Below are 19,771 nucleotides of genomic sequence, written 5' to 3'. Positions count from 1 at the left end.
CGCTTGTCAGCAGCTTGTTAGCTGTCAGTTATGTCAACTTGTGGTTGTTCGTTCTAGCAGCTCGGCTGACCATGCTGTTAATTAAGTTGCCATTGCAATTGTTAATTGACAATTCACAATTCACAGTTGGCAATTGTTAATTGTAAATTGTGAATTGTGAATGCGCCTTAATTATCTTCAATTATGTGGATTAGTTTGTCCATTGAACTTGCTGACTGTCTCACTAACTGCCAGTCAGCGTGTCTTTGACTGTGTCAGTAATGTTTAAACAATTGCAAAAAGCTTCGCATAACTATATAATTGTCTTGCTCATGAATGGCATCTCAATTATGGCCAGATAAGAGCCAGGCCAAGCTTACAGATGCATGTTTAGTTGACGTTAAACGTGACGTTTAACCGAACTATGTCGCTTCATTCACGTTTCACGTTTCATAATTCATAATTCCAGACATAAATGGTTTAGGTTCAGGTTTAATTATGGCTTATCAATTTAGTCGCCTGATAAAGGCAGATTGTTTGGCTTTCGCCAGCTGTAAGCGGCTCAGCTTCAGGTTGAATTTAGCCAATCAATTTAACCTCATGTTAAATGCCGCAACATCAGAGTCTAAAACATGGCTTGCATAGCCTGTTAAAGTTAAACACTTAGCTATTCAGATGCTTTGAGTTTATATCTGTCTGGAATATTTAACTGTTAGCTAAGTATTTGCAAGCTAGTTGTAAACTCAATTAGTCTTTGACTGAGCAGGCAATTGTTACAATCTCTGGCAGCAGGTTATGTTTAGCTAATATGTTATAGCACAGCTTGAGAGGTGCTTGTTAAGTTGAGTAATCATTTTAAATTGTCTGGTTTACGGCTTTGCATTCCAGAAGCATGCAATTTAACGTTCTAGACATGAATGAGTTTATGTTCAACTGAGCCAGTTTATAACCTAATCAAACTTTACAAGCCAGTTTGACACGAGGTTGTCGGGAAGCGTGTTCTGACAATTCACGACTTCTTTGATGTGACAGACTGTTAAGATTTATTTAAGGGCTAGATACATGTTTACAAGCAAGCTTACCATGCAGTTATTAACTGTATGCTGATTTTGCTACTCAAAGCGTTTACTTTTCATAATCATTCTTAGTTTTCGCTATGCATGGGCTAGCTTGAGGTTATGTTGTTATGTCATTCATTGTCATTATACAAAGCTTTTACACATTTAATAAAACAAATATTTCAAAAATTATCAAAGAGATAGATTCATATAAGACAGTTCGGTCTGAACAATTGGTAAACTGTTTCTTTTTTCTGATTTGTTTTTTTTTTTTTTTGTTTTTAATTTATGTAAATCTCTGGAGGAGCAACAAAAATCAAAGCTAATTGTTGTGCTTTCGGGTAAACAACGTTCAGATTACTTTTGAACAGTTCGGGTCATTGTCTGCGATTCCCCTGCGGGCAGCGGGCAACGGGTAGTCCGCGGGAAGGGCATGGGGTAGTGGGGAATAGTGAAAGACAGGCTTAAAGTAGTTAGTGCCTGCGGCAAGGGAAGCGAAAGGCATAGATATAATTGGCAGTGACCGCACAGGTACAGAAATAGATACAGATACAAATACAAATATCGATCAGAGACTGATAGAGATAGAAATACATATGCAGATACAGATACAAATAGATTTGCGGATACAGATACATATACATAAACATACGCATATACAAATAGATATACAGATACCGATACAGATACAGATACAGATACACAGATACAGATACAGATACAGATACAGATACAGATACAGATACAGATACAGATACAGATACAGATACAGATACAGATACAGATACAGATACAGATACAGATACAGATACACAGATAGAGATACAGATGCAGATACACAGATACAGCTACACAGCTAATAGAGCTTAATCAGGCCTCGTGCTTTTGTTTGGCAGTCGCAAATTAGTAGCTATTTTGCCTAGAACTAAAGTTTAACTCAAAGATACAGATACTTATACAGATATAGATACGTTTATTGTGAATACATTTGGAGATACGAGTCAAGTGCGCGCCGAGTCTTGACTCTTTGCAAGACCAGTTCAAGTGTAGCTCTTAATCACTGCAAAGCCAAGCTAATTTTCTGCACATGCCGACGCATACGACGGCTGCCTAATTAAAAGATACAAATTATCTCTGCTTGTGTGTGTGTGTTTGTGTTTGTGTGTGACTGTTGGGTCGAAGGGGGCTCAGTCAATGAAGCAGATACGTTTTTGGACGCTGCTCTAGAGGAAATTGCCAAGGAAAGATGATTTGTTTTGGAAAAGATACTTTTAAGGATAAATACTTTACCTAACTTGGATGGATTGTCAGCTGCGAGCAGTTGACATCCACATATTTTCAGCAGAGTTATCTGTATCTGTATAAGATACAAATGTATCTGGCAAGTTGTCTCTATGGAAAGTTCGATTTACGCTTCGAGTTGCGGGAAGATGTTTGCAGCTCGTTGTATGTATCTCATATGCATATACACGCCCTCTCTCTCTCTCCCTATCTCTAGCTCTTAATAAGTTTTAAAATATTTCAGTATTTGATTTATGCCCATTGAATATGCATACAATGGGTATATTGTTTTCGATTCCCAAACGTAAGCAGAAAGTCCAGTCCAGTAAAGGTCTGTCCAGTTGTCCGAATGCTAGTTTATCGAATTTTGGAAAATATATACTTATCTTGCTTCATTTGAAGGGAGTATGCCGTATATATACGCAGAGGGGGGCATATAAGATATAAGATTTGCGGTGTATAATTTGGAAGAATATGTGCAAGTCGGGCATACCCGACGGCAGCACATTTATTTCATGTTTGTCGCATTTGCAGCTCGCCAAAATCGTGTACTACTCACAAAATCTACTTAAGACGTTTTGTATATTTTTTGTTTGTTTGCTTGTGTGTGTGTTTCTTTATGGCTTCATTTATGGCAGCCATGTTGTGCAGGGTGTGTTACACACACACACACACACACACACACACACACACACACTGAGTCAGGTGCATAGCTATAAAATATGTTAATTGCGACATTTGCTGATTTGTTGTGGCTATTTTAGCAGCCGCAGCAGCACAATTGTTGTTGCTTTTTTAACATTCAACATTCCACATTCAGCCCAAATGTGTCAGCCTTGTCTCGCATCCATAACTATGCACAGTCCATATCCAGCCGCATGCATCCCCGCAGCTTATTAATCATAATATTGCGCATACGCCGTGTATTGCATATTGGCGCATGCAAATGCTTTCAGACAGGCGTTTAATTAACTTTGCCTTCTGCTTCTTCCCCAACTTTTTTCCGAATCGCATTGAATCGATGATCTGGCGCTGATGATAGCTTAAAGTCTAATTATGCCAGCCGAACAGAGTTGGAAAGTTGTTGTTCCAAGTGACGGATTCAAGAAGATGACTTGACAGCCAGTTAAGTGTGTTGTAACTCACCAAACGTAAACGTTTGACTGAGGTAAAAGCACAACAACATCTATACTATATTTGGTTTTCAAAGTGGCCTCTAGATTGTGTGAAACTTCAGTTTATAGCTAACTATCTGAACTGAGTAAATATTACTTAATAAGCTGCTTCAACTCTGTTTTGATCGAACTGAAAGTGATTCAAATCCACTCTGCTTACCAGCGTTTTTCCGCGTGTGCGCGTGGATTGGGCCAGATATTTGTCGAAACAAGAATTACTTTAGTTGCTCCTTAAAATTGTTTCTTAAGTCAAGAATGGTATTGAATAGCTCTTCGTATAAGTTTAAACTCTTTAAGTAGGAATGTTTTCCATGCGTATTCCACCCTAATGTGTGGAATGGTTAGTTTGTCAATCAGTCAAACAAATGCTTTTTGAATAAAGCTAACCAGATCGGCAAAAGCAAGAGAATTCCATTAAATGTTGTCGATTATCATTTACAGTTCGTCAACATATCTAAATATGTACTTTTTCGATCCATTCAAACCTAAATCCAGTTTGATTTGTACTCGAAGCTGAAGCAAACTGGCGCTGAATTTTGTGATACATGAAACTCCTGTAAACTTATATAAGCGAAGCGAGAAGCAATCGTGGCTAGTTTCATTAACCTAGCACACTGACGAAAACTAATCAAAAACATATTTCCACATAAGTATATCTCATTTTTTTTTCTTGCGCTGTTCACTTTTTGCAACAACAACAACAACATAAAACAATTATCGCAGCTATCCGTTGAAATTCCATTGAATAATGGGCCAAATAGCGCAAATTGTTCGTAAAGTGTGCAAAAGGAAAACTGAAATAAATATAAAAAAAAAAAACAAACAAAAGCACAAGAAAAACAAAACTTGTGGAAAGTGAAAAATCAACACTCGCCGAACCGATTGCATTCGCCATCTAATATATGCTATATGCTATATGGTATATGGTTTTTCTTCTTCTTCTTGTTTGTGGGGCTCGGATTGCAACTGGGGCTAGGTTTGCGTTTTTGCAGCGCACGAAATTGGCTAATTGCCATAATTAAAGAATTGATGAAACTGAAGCAGAAAATACAAAATAAAAAACAAACTCTGAAGAAAACCAAATGAAAACAAGCAAAAGCGAGAGAGAGATAGAGAGAGAGGGGCCGAAGATTTAATACTCTTTCTCGATTGTCGTTATTCGAGCTTAATAAATATATCTTTTGCCAAAGTCATTTTTTATCCGATTCTACTTATAGTGCTTCATAATATATTAGTTTACTCCGGAAGAGATTTGACCTACTTGTTGACAGATTTTTCCTATATACTTTAGTGGTCGAATGATGGGTTTGATATCTCGATAAGGTAACAAGTTTACTTTTGAGCCGATTGTTCCTATGTTCCAGCTATATACGATATAGTAATTCTGCTTCCGACATAAACTCTGCCTGTTCGCATCGAAACAGACAGAAGAACATGGTTAAAACCAAGTCGGCTCTTGATGCTGATCTGGAGTACATATATACTTTATGGTTTCGGGAATATTTCCATTCAGTCATTGAATATTTTATGACAGAAGAACTTAGTTTTCGACTCAACGTTCGTGTGACAAATAAGTGATATAGCGCTTCGATCTGGTCGGGTCTAATGTACATATACACCGCATGCAATCAATATTCAGATAGAGAGAATCGACTTGTTATTTATTTGGTGTGTTACAAATGCGCTGACAAAATGGAAATGCCTTCTTGTGAGCGCCAAATTAAATACGAAACGAAACGAAACGCGGCGAGAAACATGAAATTTGATACTCAAGTAGCCCAATTATTTTGCACCTCAACTTTTTAACAGCAATAGAAAAACCAAGAAACAACAAAAATTAATTAAGGCTAGTGTAAGAAGAGTCTGGACGAGTGCGCACGGTCGTCAGATACCCTGTAGAAACGAAACATGATTCTATTTGCAAGGTTTTTCATTAGATAAGTATTAAAAACATGAATTGAGCAAATTGCTTTCAAGGCTTAGCTTTAACTAAGATCTCGAGCAGCTCAAGGAATGTCAAGGTTAATAAAAAAACTCTTGCCTAAAGCTCTATATAAGGCCATAAGTCAGTTCAACTCTGTGCCTAAACCTGCCCATTTGCCAGCTGAGCTATGCCCAAACAGAGTTAAGCTATTCTATTCAGCTGGAAGAAGTCTTGGACATTCACTTTCCGCCCAAACGTGTGGATTTTGCGAAATGTGTGTAATACGTTTTGGCATGTATTTACATAAAGCTCTTTGATGAATGAGTTAAAGATCAAGTGGCCGAAAAACAACGGAAAATAAATGTATTTAACCAGTTTCCACACATTTTCCACAGTTGCAAGTGAAATTGGCTACAGCGATTCATAATCAATTCAATTCAGTTCGCAAACAGTTTCATCTATATATTTGTACATATACCCGATTTGCAGCCAAGTGTTACAGGGTATCTTTATAGTAATTATGATAACCAGTAATGGCAACAGGTGCCAATGAGCCGCATTCAAGTGGAGCTCTCGACCAGTTGGCTGCTGTCCAGTCAACTTGGCATCGAAACATTTGCATACGACTACACACACACGCACACACACACACGCATACACACACATATATATATATATATATATATATAGGTACATGTATCTATAAGTAGTACAAGTATCTTTCGTATTTGGGCAGTCGCATAACTCAGCGTTGTATTTTTAATTTTTTTTTTTTTTTTTTTTGTGGTTTTGTTTTGAGTTTCGGGTTCGTTTGGCGATTTCTTTCTGTTTAACACATTTTAGACACGCATCGCCAGCGAGAGCGCTAATTTTAAGCGGGCCTCCGATCCGCTCCTCATCCCCCTCCAGACAAGCCCCCCTTCCCTCCACTGGACAGCAACAATTTCTGTGGCCCAAATACGCGTAACCAAAAGATGTTTCCAGAAAATAAGAAACCAACAACCTTATTTGAAAGGTGAAAATATGCAGATATCGTAAATATTTACTTTTCAAGGGATCGGTCGAAAAGTCTCTCCCCCCCCCCTCTCTCTCTCTCTCTCTCTCTCTCCTTCTCTCTCTCTCAGTCGCTCGCTCGCTGTGTAGGCGGCTTCATGTTATGCATTTCAATCTACGTTTTAGGTTTCAGTCTTAGCTTTTAGCTCGTTTTTGTTTTGGTGCTTTTATTTATATGTCTAGGCCTTAATCGTGGGCACGTCGTCTCAGGGTTTCGGCTCCTCCGATCGCCAATAAACGTGACCAAGTCGAGGGGCTCAATTGTCAGCGTGTAAATAAGCCAATTTATGGATACTCGATACGAATCACAGACTCAAGACGCATCTTGCAGAGAGACAATTAGTATTTCTCACATAAGTCGCCTGTTTTTTTGCTGGCTTTACTTGTATTTCATAAATTATAACAATGCCTGCTGCTTATCGCAATTTTAATTGTATATTGATTTTACTTTAAATTTAAAAAATGATTCGCAAATATTAAAAACAAAGAAGTTGGTTAGCCGCACCGGAGAGTCGAGCTCGCAACTTCTTTCAATCTTGCCAACGCCTCAGACCCCACAGCCAAACCAGGAATTGAATGTCGCTAAATGAAAACTGAACTATATTTATGCATGCGTGTGTGCATGTGTGCATGCATGTGTGTGCATGCGTGCATGTGTATGAAGAAATTCGTACAGACCCGTTTTCTTGAATAACTTCTGTGTTTCTTAAGCGATCTTGACGATCTTTTTGTGCTGTAGATATCATTCGTATATGCTCAATAAGATTGTGGCTATGCAATCTATTTATTTGATTTATAGCTATGGGACGTAGACGGAGGAGCAAGCTAGCGGTTGCTATGGAACGAAAGCTACTTCATCTTGATATATACCACACTTGAGGCTGCATGCCTCAGACTCTTAAAACCTAAGAGATTTGCTCAAAATACAAGATTTCGTTCGTTATTGATCAATCAGTCAGTCAGTCAATCGGCAACAGTATTATTTAGCTCAATCGTAGCAGCATGGAAATGAGTGTGGCTTACCAAAAATATATATATATCTATAAATATATATTTATTTATATATATATATCACTTCACTCACTTGCTTCATTCCAAAACAAAATCAGGATCACAAAAAAACAATAAACAAACTTTTGAGAGAAACTAGCATGGATCCACTGGAAGACTTCACAATCATATGTCTGCTGGCCTCACTTGTCGCGCCAGCCATACTCATTATAATTCTGGGCCTATATCGCCTGACGGGCTGCCTGGGCTACTATAAGCTGAAGTGGGAATTTGTTCGCTTGCCCTATAAGACGCTATGCACGATCTGTTTGGAGAGCGCCAAGGATGGCGGGTTGGCGGCCGCGTATCGCCTGCCCTGCGGCCATTGGTTCCACAAGAACTGTCTCTATGTCTGGCTGTATCGGCACAACAATTGTCCCAACTGCCGCCGGATCATTGGCTACTGGAATGGCAGACAGATCGAGCCCGTGTTGGGCTACCAGCCGTATATCTATCTCGATGAGGCTCGGCTCGACAATCGCCGACCGCGCGCTCTGTGGCCCTACAGGCCGCCCATCTATACACGACGCTTTGTCTATACCTAATGTGAAGCGCCATCGGCAGAGCGCAGAAGACTCAGTTCCAAGGCCATATATTGTAGGTTAATATTGTGCGATTTTTCGATTTTTGGGAAGGCGTTCGCGAGCCACACAATCACATATTACGGGCCACTCCATATATATATGTTAATATATATGTATTTTTTATAATCTATTTTATATTTGATCGCTACACAGCACACTGCTCTATAACACTCTTTTACAACACTGTGCACAGCTGCATGCATTGTTATTGAACACTTAACAGACTACAAGCCAAGCAAAAGTCTTGCCTGGTTTAAGGTTCACACGGCCTAACAATGAAAATAAAATCGAACTCTGAACCTATTGAACATATATAAAATACGGTTAGGTAGGAGGAACTCCTCTGCCGGCCGTTGTCCGTCTGAGTAAACGCCTCGAACTGGGGATCTACAAAAGCTGGAGACTCTCTCTTTTGTCTTTATTTGTATCGATAAGTATCGATTTTGAGCCTTGTCATGACTCGAAAGTTGTTTTTTTGTGAGGTTCGAACTATAAACTTTTTGTTGGTTGCCAATTTTCTATCTATCAAATTGCGAACTATTAACAAGAAAGTATGCTGATTAGTTGCCTTAAACTGTTGTTAACGTAGTCTGGCTCGAAACGAAAGCTGGGTTCAGGGCGAGGGAAAACCAGGTTCATGAACCGAACCAGCAAATGTTTTAGTCCAACTTGTCTGAAGAAAAACCTCTACACGAACGATTTATCTAACATTAATGTGAATAAAATGAATGATAGGACAATTTTTGTTAAAAAAATTTTTGCCGAAATGCAATTCCTTCAAAATGCCCAAGCTGCGAGTCAATAATGAAGATCATCATAATGATGCTGATGACGATCTGATGATGATCATGATGACGATGATGATGAAAAGCTGCCGTTTGTCGTCTATTCTGCTTTCCGTTGACTTGCTTTTAGCTGCACGCCATCGAGACAACAACAACAACAACAACAACTACAACAACAACAACAACTACAGCAACATGATCGTCAACATGATCATTATGATGATCATGAACATCAACAGCAATAAACACTCAGCAATTTTCACCAAGTTCGCTGAACTCTTGAATTGTTTACCCACAGCAACAACAACAACAACAACAACAGCAACAACTCCAAAAACAAAAACAACAACAACAGCTTCATTTTCGTCGTCGCCTTTGTCGCCTCTTCGTTATCTTCGCATTGTGTTGCATTCCCACAACCCCCTCCCCGCCCCCACTCGCACGACTTCGACCGAACTTTAAGCAAGCCAATCCTAATCCAGCCCCCTTCCCGACTCCACGCCCCTTAATCCAAAGCATTTTCAAGTTCAACTCTTCTGAAATATTTATAGAAAAAAAAAATAGTGCTCCACCGCCCAGCTGCCGTTACAAAGATTCTAGCTTCTAACTTCGGTGTTTGAAGTCCGATCTTTTTGAAAATTTCAGATCTTAAATATGACATGCAAAAGTGTGAATCTCCTAAGGTGCAAGACTTTAGCTGCTAAAGTGCGCTTGTCTTAACAATATGTTCCCACACTTTGTGTGAGATATGCTTTCCTGGTTAGCTTCGGTGCTTGAAGTCCGATCTCTTTGAAAATTTCAGGACTTGAATCTGACATGCAAAAGCGTGGATATACCAAAGCGAAAGGCTTTACCCTTAAATATGATAGTGTTTCAAGAGTTTTGGATAGAGTGGGGGAAGGTTTCTTAATCTGTGTATGCCATACTGGATCTATAAATTTGACCATGTCTGACAATCAATTTTTATGGATTTTATGCAGATGGGATATCAAAGAAAAATAATTCATTTCCATCTGTGTATGATTCAAGAGAATATAGTACATTCACTTGCAAGCCTCTAGCGTCGGCTCATGAGCAATATACCTTTATCCATGATGTGAACAGAGTGTATACAAAAACAAAAACATTTTCAGCGATTTCTTTCCCGGCCAGGTCTTGAGATTAGATCATCCGCGAGGTGAGCTAAGCGCGGGCGTTGCCGGTGACGGCACAGCCAAGCGAATGACAAATGTGAATAGACTGAAGATGACAGTTGACAGTCAGTTGAATTATGGCAGCCACTGTCTGGAATGTGTGCAGTGAGAGTCGAGTCAAGTCTGACATTGGGGGGCTAGTCAAATCGCTCGAGATCTATGTGGAATGTGATGAGCTCTATTTATTGTCTGTGCTATGCTCAGTTTTCAAGGCGAATAGCTGACAAACTAAAGTAGTTGACAGTTCCGTTAGCTTGTAAAATACTTAAATATATCAATAGAAGACTGCCGAACTAGCAGTTACCCTGGAATCCATTACAGATTTCTATGCAGGGCAGCATTTAAACTATACCCATAAAATGTTAGGCAGAAACTCTCCAAATGTACATTACGAAAAGTGTGAAATGCATCTCAAATGAATTTTCATAAAGATTTGAAGTTTCAGCTGAGTTACCGTGCATTTTCCACGCTTGCGGGTGAGTTAACGCGCATTTTCCACGCTTGCGAGTGATTTTGAAATTCGACAAATGCTTTTTTTTGCAGCGCTTTAAGCCTAGATTTGTATTCCACCAGCTCTATTGGCCAGACATGTTACAAGATTATTTAATTGCTCTATATCTATGTATGTAGGTACTTCTTTGGGCCCAATCAACTTTAGCTGTGCAACCTGTAAGCCTGCTGAAGGCAGTTTTCACATAAATCGCATGTCTCGCATACGTCACAGCGCAACGCATTATCATTATCGCATATGGAATTTGATGAGGTAATTGTTAGGTGGCTGGCTGCGGGGAATACCACTAATATGCCCAAAAAACTCGGCACATTTTCACACGCTCCTCGGAACGCGGCGCATTTCTTTGCCGTCGACACTTCAAATAATGTTATTTTCTTTCTGTCGACTCAATGCGACTGGAGTCGAGGGCCTGGCAATTGCTTTGGGCGCTATTTGATTTAGGGCCGTGTTTTATTGGCCAACTTGGCTGCTGTTTTTCATTTCTCTCTCTCTCTCTCTCTCTCTATCTGTCTCTCCCACTCTTTCTTTCTTTCTTTTTTAGTTTTTATTGCTTTTTAAATTTGTTAGCTTGAGCATTTAATCGGCTATTACCAGATATTACCGCACCTTGTGCGCCTCTTGGCGCTTTCTGATGTTAATGAAGCTCTTCCAAATGGCATTTGAACCATTATGCAAACTATCGATAAGCTGTCTGTGTGTGCAGCACACACACACACACACACACACACGCACACACGACCAGATTGACAGGTTTTATCGCCGATGATAAGAATGCGTTTCTTCCGTTCGATGTGTTGCTTATTGCCGTTTTATCGCTTTTTTATCTTCCAGCATGAATAAGTGGCTCACTTCTTTTGTTGTCTTTTTGCCAGTATGTTTGCAGTATTTATGCTAGTATTTTTGACAGTATTTTATTAGTATTTTTGTGATATTTTTATAGCATTTGTGCTCATGAAAAATGTCTATATGTCTATCTCTCTTGTTCTCTCTCTCTCTCTCGCTCTCTTCATTTTATTATTATTATAGATACGAACGATAATGTTAAACATTAACATCATATCCAAATACATAAACATATATATACTTCCGTTTTTTGTTAAATACTATTATTATATATTTAATGTGTTAGCCAACACTGGCTTTCCTCTAAGCTCGTTAAAGTGTCGGCTTGAGAAACAGTTTCAAATTGTTCGCAGAAAATTTATTAGTGGTTTTTTTTTGTTTTCACGGAATCGAGTTTCTTAAGTGTCGGATATGTAAGATTCTGTATTTCATTTCGAAACTGGCGCAAGAAAAAAAAAAGTTCAAACTGAAATCTGTACCAATTATAATTGCAGCTTGGATTGTTATTTTTTTGTTTTGTTTTGTTTGGTTTTGATTTTTTTTTTTCATTTTCATTTTCAATTTGTTATTCTTTTGTTAATTTGTTTCTTTTTCGTTTCTTGCAAATCCATTGCAATTGCAGTTGAAAAACTTAACGCTCCATTCAGCGCTAAAATTGCTTTGTGCCACTTTCAAGTTGCATTTTTTTTCTTCTTTTGTTTTGTTTTATTTTTGTTTACCTACTTTTGCTGCTGCTGCTTCTTCTTCTAGCCATACTGAGCCATTGTTTCTATTTCTATTTCTATTTGTAAATCGTCAATTGCATTTAACAATCAGTTCAAAGCGAGCTGCCAACCTGCTTTGAGGCAGTTGCCGAGCTCGGGTCTCTTTATTTTCTAGGGCTTCACTCGGACGAGTGCCTCGATAAGGCATGATATGGCACACATATATGGGATGGTAGCTTTAAAAAATGCCACATAAGTCACGTCTGGTCGTTCAGTACAACTCTCTATGCATTGGATAGCTTCAAGGCATACGATAAGGCTAGATTAACTTGGACAGGAAACCCCTATGATAGACATAAATGCCAGCCATCGAAATTATGTTGCCATTTGCCAAATGGTTTTTGGGCTGCACAGCTGGAAATCTCTTAGTGATAAGAACAGGGCTGCAAAAGCATGAACGAACTATTTGTCGATGGTTCGGTTCACGACTTGAACCAATTGTCTGGTCTTAGCTTCCGTTCGTGTAACTGCTTTCCCACATGAACACAGATTTTGATTTCAGAGATCATCAGATGCTTTCAAAATCCTGTGAATGGTCGGGCTTTGAGTTTTTTATGCTTTGCTCTTCTCTGGGATCAAATTGGTTTTGAACCAGTTTATAGCTTTGATTTAGAAATGTTATCAAATGTCTATTGCACTGAACCAGAAAACTTCTTTACACTTTGCGAATTGTGAATATTGTATTTGGGAAGATATGCAAGAAAATATTTAAGCCGCAATAGTTCTCTTTTCTTCTCTGCACTTCTCTTCTCTTCTAGCTTAAATCGAAAAAACACTTTCAAAAAGCATTGCAAATGTGTATCATCAACAGCTATTACGCTTTTGTTTTTTATTTTATATCATTGTTTTTATATTTATTTTATGTTTGATTCAAGCGGCGCTTGAAACGCAGCATTATTTTTATTTTTATTTTTTGGCTAACTGCCAAATGGAAGCATGCCGGGAATTTAAATCACGCTTTTTGTTCAAATGTGTTTTTCTCTATGTTTTCTTTAAATATATATATATAACTATTTTGTACGTACCCTTGCGAGTGGGTAATACAAGTGTGTCACGACATTTAAAACACACAGGCTGTCGCTTGCGACAGCTCGGAGTGCACGTATGCATAAATATCTAGCGAACGTGGTCAACATAGTCATGTTTTACTGTATGTGTGCCCAGCTGGCTAATTGAGCTGGTCATTGGGCTAAAATACGCTGATGAAAATCGAGGTACGAGTGCTAGAACATTCGTGCTGAAAACGGCAAATTGGAAAAGATGCGGGAAAAGGCTTTTCCAAAGCAAACGAAAATGATGAGCTTTACAATGCGTTAAGCTCTTGACAGTTGAGTTCTTCTGTTGGTTCAGATTCAAGCAAAACAAGAGGGTCGCAGGTTCGAATCCCAGGCTAATGTTCGCTTGTCCAACAAGGGCTATAGCAGATTGCTTAGATGCGATCAAAACCTTATATAGTACAAGTATTTTGTTCGAATATATATAAGTATATATAAACATGTGTGCGTGTGTGTGTGCGTGTGTATGTGTGGTCGTGTGTGTGTTAGTGTATGCATGCATGTATGTATGTATTTATGAATGTATGTATGAATGCAACTTTGTTTTCTAATTCGAAATGCAGACCAAGTTCATTTCTCGCTGTGCTGCAAATTAACAAAAATAAATAATTTCTACCAAGTGCTCTACTCCTCGATTCTCAAGAATTCAAGTAGGCTCTGCAGCTTTCATGCCCAGCTAGTAGTGTCGTTTTTTTTTTTGGTGATTTTTTTTTGGTGAATTTTGTTTGGTGATTTTTTTTTGGTATTTTTTTTTGTATGTATATTTATGTGTATGTATGTATGTACAGGTGTATATGTATACATATGTATGTGCATATAAGTGTATGTATGTATATATGTGTGTGTGTGTGTGTGTGTGTATATATATATATGTGTGTGTGTGTGTGTGTGTGTGTGTGTGTGTGTGTGTGTGTGTGTGTGTGTGTGTGTGTGTGTGTGTGTGTGTGTGTGTGTGTGTGTGTGTGTGTGTGTGTGTGTGTGTGTGTGTGTGTGTGTGTGTGTATGTGTGTGTGTGTGTGTGTGTGTGTGTGTGTGTGTGTGTGTGTGTGTGTGTGTGTGTGTGTGTGTGTGTGTGTGTATGTATGCATGCATGTATGTTTGTATGCATGTATGTACATATGTATGTATGTATGTATGTACATATGTACGTAAGTATGTATGTATGTACATATCTACGTATGCATGTACGCATGCATGTATGCATTTACGCATGCATGTGCGCATGCATGAGCGCATGTATGCATTTACGCATGCATGTGCGCATGCATGTACGCATGTATGCATTTACGCATGCATGTACGCATGCATGCGTGCTTGTTTGCATGCTTGTTCGCATGCTTGTATGCATGCTTGCATTCACGCATGTACGCATGCATGCTTATATTCCAAAGGTTTAGTTCTTTACTCGATGGACTTAAAACATGTTGTGAAATAGACGGACAGTTCAATATAGTACGCGAAGATTTCAACTTTTCACGGGCGAGAACTGGGAGAAAAGGTTAAGGTAAGCAGAAAACTTGCCACTGGCATGGCCGGCGCATACCCGCTAGTAAAATATATTTATAATATATATATTCATTTTCCTACTAGTTATGTCAAAGTCTTTTAACAGAAATTAGTAATCAGCACTAATTGTAAGAATATTTGGAGCATTGAAACATTCTAATTTGGGAGCGATTCAATTTGTATTTTATTATTCATGTATTATATATTTTTATAGTTATTTATATATATTCAATTTAGGATCAATGAAACCCTGCAAAGGGTATTCAACTTGTGGCTAGCCGCAGCTAGTTTATATTTTTATTTCTCTTTCTTTTTTGTATATTGATTAATTATTTGTTTTGCTTTTTCGGTTTGTTTTTCGATTTCCATTTCAATGTGATAGACAATAACAAACGATTTGTTGCCATTTTTTCGTTTATGGATTGCAGCTTTATAAAAATAACTTTGGCGAATTCGATGCCAATTCCGATTCCGGGGCCTGTTTGGTTCGAGCTGCTTGGGGGCATCCACTCAAGCGTCCTATTTGGTGGCGTTGTTGTCGTTGTTTCTGTCCGCCAATTATGGACACAGTCGTCGTCGGCGACGTTGTTCGATTTGCAATTTCACTTTTTTCGAATGCATACACCAAGAGTGTACCTTGTAGAAGGTATGATATATTTCTCAAGCAATATGTAACGCATCAAAATATACTTATAATATAAAGATTAAGAATACTTCACTCGCTCTTTTGCTCCCCCATTTTCGCCAAAATTGAATAGTAAACATACTTAGTATATACACACTTTTGTATGCGACATTTGTTCCCTAAAAGTTTCATAAAAATCGGACTACAAGCACCGAAGTTAATCAAGAATGCATTTCCATACATGCCACAATAGAAATCAATAGAAGCAAAAAGAATTCAATAGTAGGAAGAAGTGCTAAGTAGAAGGAAGTTGGGCTCAGTAGAATGAAGATGGGTTCAGGGTATCTTCTAGTCAAGCACACCCGACCAGAGCACTCTTACTTGTCCGTGTGTTTGCTATTTTTTATACTCGTCTTGCGTTTGAACTTTTCAACAGACATAGTTGGACTTGGCCGCTTGGCATTTGGAGCGCAGTGCAGTTGAGGGCTGAGCGTATGAGCAAGTGCATGGGAATGGAATGATTTGCAATAACTGGCTAATAGACAGATTTGCTGCTGCTGCAACAACAACAACAACAACAACAACGGCAGCATGTGAGCCAGCAGCCAGCCAAGCAGACACAGGTTATAATTAAAGCTTCGCTTTCACCTCTTTCAATTGTCGAATACTTAGGAGCACTTAGTGCTTACTAACAACAGCGTTTACACAGTCGGAGCGCTCTTTCAAGGATTTGGTATGTGGGTTAACCAACACTGGCATTATATTTGTGTCAACGCGCTTACAACTTCACTCTCTTTCAACTCTTTCGCCTAGCCAAAGGTAACTTTTCTTATTACTGTTCCAAGTATTTGGGTCAGCCAGCGCTGGTTCATTTATTATTTTACAGCACTAAATGCCGATTGCGTGGCTTTGCTTTGCCCCTCAACTGTCCTTGTCCTTGTGTCTCTTTTGCTTCGACATGTAATTTGCGTTGCTCAACACTGGCTTACTAGTTGACAATAGATTTGAAATTCTGGTCGCTTTGCTGTTGCCTTTTGGCTGTCATTTTACAACACTAAAAGCTTGGCTCGTGTCTCTTCCTTGGCATCCACCTTTGCTCTCCTGCTTATGGAATCTGCCTGTTATGTTAACCAACACTATTTGCCAAGCTTATAGTGTGTTTTCCAGCACTTGCAGCTTTGCTTTGCAGCTCCGGTTTGGCACAAGACTCTCCTCTCTTGCGCGCACACCACGCATCTTTAATTGGACCGGCCTTGTATCTCAGTATGGAGCCCCCAACTCCGGGTGGTCTCAGCAGTTCGCTGTGTGTGATCCCCTCGCCCCTAGAGCGATACATGTATATACCCCCACTTGGCAACTCGGCAACTAAAACTGACAACTAGCCAGTTACTTTTTAAGATAAAAAAAACCTGTCGATTCGCCAGAATCAAGCCGAGACACGCATGTAGATTTGGTATGTAGCTAAAAGGCACAGATACAGATGCAGATACAAGTCTACAGATACGGATAGACAGCCGGACAAGCCCATATATATGTATGTGTGTACATATGTGTATGTCTGCATGTCGGCATGTCTGCATGTCTGCATGTCTGTAAATGCTGTCTTTGAGTTTCCATACTCTCAAGATTGTCTATTTGTTAAGCTATCTCGCATGTTTGAGCAACGACCTCAACTGTTTGTTTATTGTTTTCGTTTTCGTTTTTTTTTCTTTTTTCATTTTTCTTAAAGTTTCTTATTATTTTTCCGTCTCGTTCGTGCGTGGAATTTCTTAAATCTCTTAAGCCTCGAATTGTCTTGTAAATGTCAAAATGTCAAACTGTTTCTATACGAAAAATGCTCGCCCCAATGAATGCAGCTGCGTTTAAGATCAAAGTTCAACATTTTCTGTTCCGGCTTGCGTCCAGCTCCACATGGTATCCAATAATTATCGAGTGTGCCCAATTGTGGACACAATTCCAAGTGTTAAGCTGTCGATTCAAAGAGCAGGAGTCATAAAATGTTGGTTAAGTGTTTTCGCGTTGACCCTTTCAAAACTCATTCATGCATATACCCTGTAATTTGGAAGACGCACGCACAGAGTTCTGTGCCCATTACAGCGTAAAGATGCGGAAAAATATGTTTAAAAAACTTGCAATTTTTAAAACAATATTTCCAAAAAATAAACACTTTTCTCACATATATAAGGGATATTTTTTATACAGATATATCTTCTCTAAAATAATCTACGCAGCGTTGCCAGATATTATGTGAAACTGTAAAATGTGCCAACATCCCAAGCTTTAAGCTCGACAAACATATGCATTGTGTTGGTTAACGGTTCGAATCTATTTAACCACAATTCAATTTATTATCACCCTGATAACACCCTGTGTGTCTGCCTATTTCTATTTATATGTATTATTGAACTAGCCGGATCGGGCCCTACTAAAGCTAAGTTCTTACATATAAAACCCTTTTGTTTTTCAAGTTAGCTTTCCCCATAATATCCTATCCTGTCATATCTTTAAATATGACCGTAATCCCATTAATATCCGACTATTCTATCGTTACTATATAAAAAAATTGTTTTTATATGGAAATAAGTCATATTTTTTCAAGGATCTTCTGCAAACACAGCGCTGACAAGCTCCACAATTTTCTTCAGAGAGCCGTAAGCTGTCTTCAAGGGTATTCAGTCTTCGGCTTGCCGAAGATAGTCGAAGTAATATTTGTTGTTTAAGAATATGAGCTCAGCTCACTTAGTATTCAAATAATATCTGCTATAGCGCAAGTTAAGACCTAAGCTTACATTTGTGCAGGGTATCTAGCAGTCGTTTATTATGATCTGTGATACGATTTGTCTGCTCACTTTGTACAGGGTATCTAGTAGTCGTTTACTATAATCTGTGATACGATTTGTCTGCGTTGTTGTCCAAGCTTTTAAAACAAGAACTGTCAAAAAGAATGTATTTTGTTTTTTCTTCATGTGTGTGTGTGTTTTTTTTTTTTTAACCATTAATTTGCATACGCATACAACAGGTATTATTGTGCTTCTTCTTCTTCTTCTACTTCTTATTGTCGTTGTTGTTGTTTAACTTAAGATTGATGATTTTTAGCGATTTGGCACGAGCGAGACACACGATTTTTTTATTGAGGCCGCCGCCGCTGCTGCTGGCATTCCGCGTTTAAGCTGCCGAACCTCCCCCCCCCTCCGCCCAACCCCTTTCGACCCCACGACACACCAATAAAATAGCTGACGCGATTCTTTTGCATATGAATGCGTCTAGAGGGGCTTGTGGTGGAGGGGTGGGGGGGAGGCCCCCGCCTTGGCGACTCTTGCACATATTATCTCATGCGGTTATCTCATCAAGCAAATGCAAAGAAGAAGACAACGTTGAAAATTAAGATGATTCGCATCGCATTTCGAAATGCAGTTGTGCGTTAAATGCTCTATGAGGGCGGGGGGGAACGGGAAGGGGGGAAGTGCACAGCGGGGCTTCCTTCGGCCAGGAATACGTTTAGGCCAGACCTTTCCACAGACCAGCGATAGGTTTTGCTTGACTGCGCAAGCGTCTATCGCAGCGCTGGGCGCAACTGTACCTTGAGAGTCTTTGAAAGTCAGCGCCCATTGACATTGACTTGAACCAACAGAGAGGGGGGGAGGGTGTTTTTTTTTATTTAAATTAAATATGTTTGTGTGTTACTTATTGACATATGTCTTACCCTTGATTCGGTTCGCGTGCAGCAAATGAAGCTCAAGCTTGATTCCTTGATATTTGTTTTTGGTCTCGCTCCGTTTAGCGCTTCTCAAAAAATTTAAATCGCATCAATAAAAAACTATTTAAAATAGGCAAAAAAAAAAGAAACAAAAAATAACGATTTTTATAGCTGCGTCTTCAAATTTCGCACAAGAAGAAGAAACTATATAAAAAAAAGCACACGCACACACACATAAAATAATAAATAAATTTGCAATAAATTTAAATTGTTAGACGCCAAAGTAAAAAAAAGGAAATCAAAGCGAATTTCTTGTTTGCATTTGAAAACACGCGACGAAAACAAATATAACAAAAACACCGAAAAAAAATAACCAAAAAAGAAAAAGCAATTAACAATAACAACAAATCACATTAAAATGGTCTTGAGTATGTTCGGTATGTGGAATGCGCCCGCTGCGGTTCGGCTTGCAACGGTTTCTGTTTCAATTTCGATTTCGGTTTCTGCTTTTGTTTCGGTGTTGCTCTTTACCAATTTCACGCACAGTTTCGCACAGACTTCTCGTGTTTTTCGACTTCGAATTCGATTCTTTGCGTTTGTTTCGCGACTCGCGTTGCGCTGCTTCTAAAAACCCGTCGACTTGGCGCTTTGAGCTCGTATCGAAGACTGGCCCGTGTGTGTAAGC

At 39.0% G+C, this 19,771-nt stretch overlaps 2 protein-coding genes across 4 annotated transcripts in view; one reads left to right on the top strand and one right to left on the bottom strand.

Annotated features, from left to right (window-relative positions):
• The window catches only part of LOC6633585 (uncharacterized oxidoreductase SSP0419), a 24,900-nt gene extending 5,129 nt beyond the window's left edge, over window positions 1–19,771 (bottom strand). Inside the window, exons 1-2 of one of the 3 annotated variants that reach the window (XM_015170209.3) lie at window positions 19,618–19,771; window positions 19,093–19,206 (exon numbers count right to left, since the gene is read on the bottom strand). The gene's annotated coding sequence lies outside the window, so the exon portion shown is untranslated. Of the gene's footprint in view, window positions 1–19,092; window positions 19,207–19,498; window positions 19,595–19,617 lie in introns of those variants that run through there. The other 2 variants (XM_002057227.4, XM_070211344.1) reach the window with 2 other exon arrangements.
• LOC6633584 (E3 ubiquitin-protein ligase RNF133) lies at window positions 7,527–8,234 on the top strand. The gene has a single exon (XM_002057226.4). The coding sequence runs from the start codon at window positions 7,622–7,624 to the stop codon at window positions 8,063–8,065; it is 444 nt and encodes a 147-aa protein (XP_002057262.1). The 5' UTR covers window positions 7,527–7,621; the 3' UTR covers window positions 8,066–8,234.

Source organism: Drosophila virilis, chromosome X, assembly GCF_030788295.1.
Source record: "Drosophila virilis strain 15010-1051.87 chromosome X, Dvir_AGI_RSII-ME, whole genome shotgun sequence".
In the NCBI taxonomy this organism is placed as follows: domain Eukaryota; kingdom Metazoa; phylum Arthropoda; class Insecta; order Diptera; family Drosophilidae; genus Drosophila; species Drosophila virilis.
This window is presented reverse-complemented; position numbering and strand designations above follow the sequence as displayed.

Bases quoted from the DNA above. Each gene is read 5' to 3' on its own strand.
- LOC6633584 (XM_002057226.4), top strand. From the start codon at position 7,622: ATGGATCCACTGGAAGACTTCACAATCATATGTCTGCTGGCCTCACTT.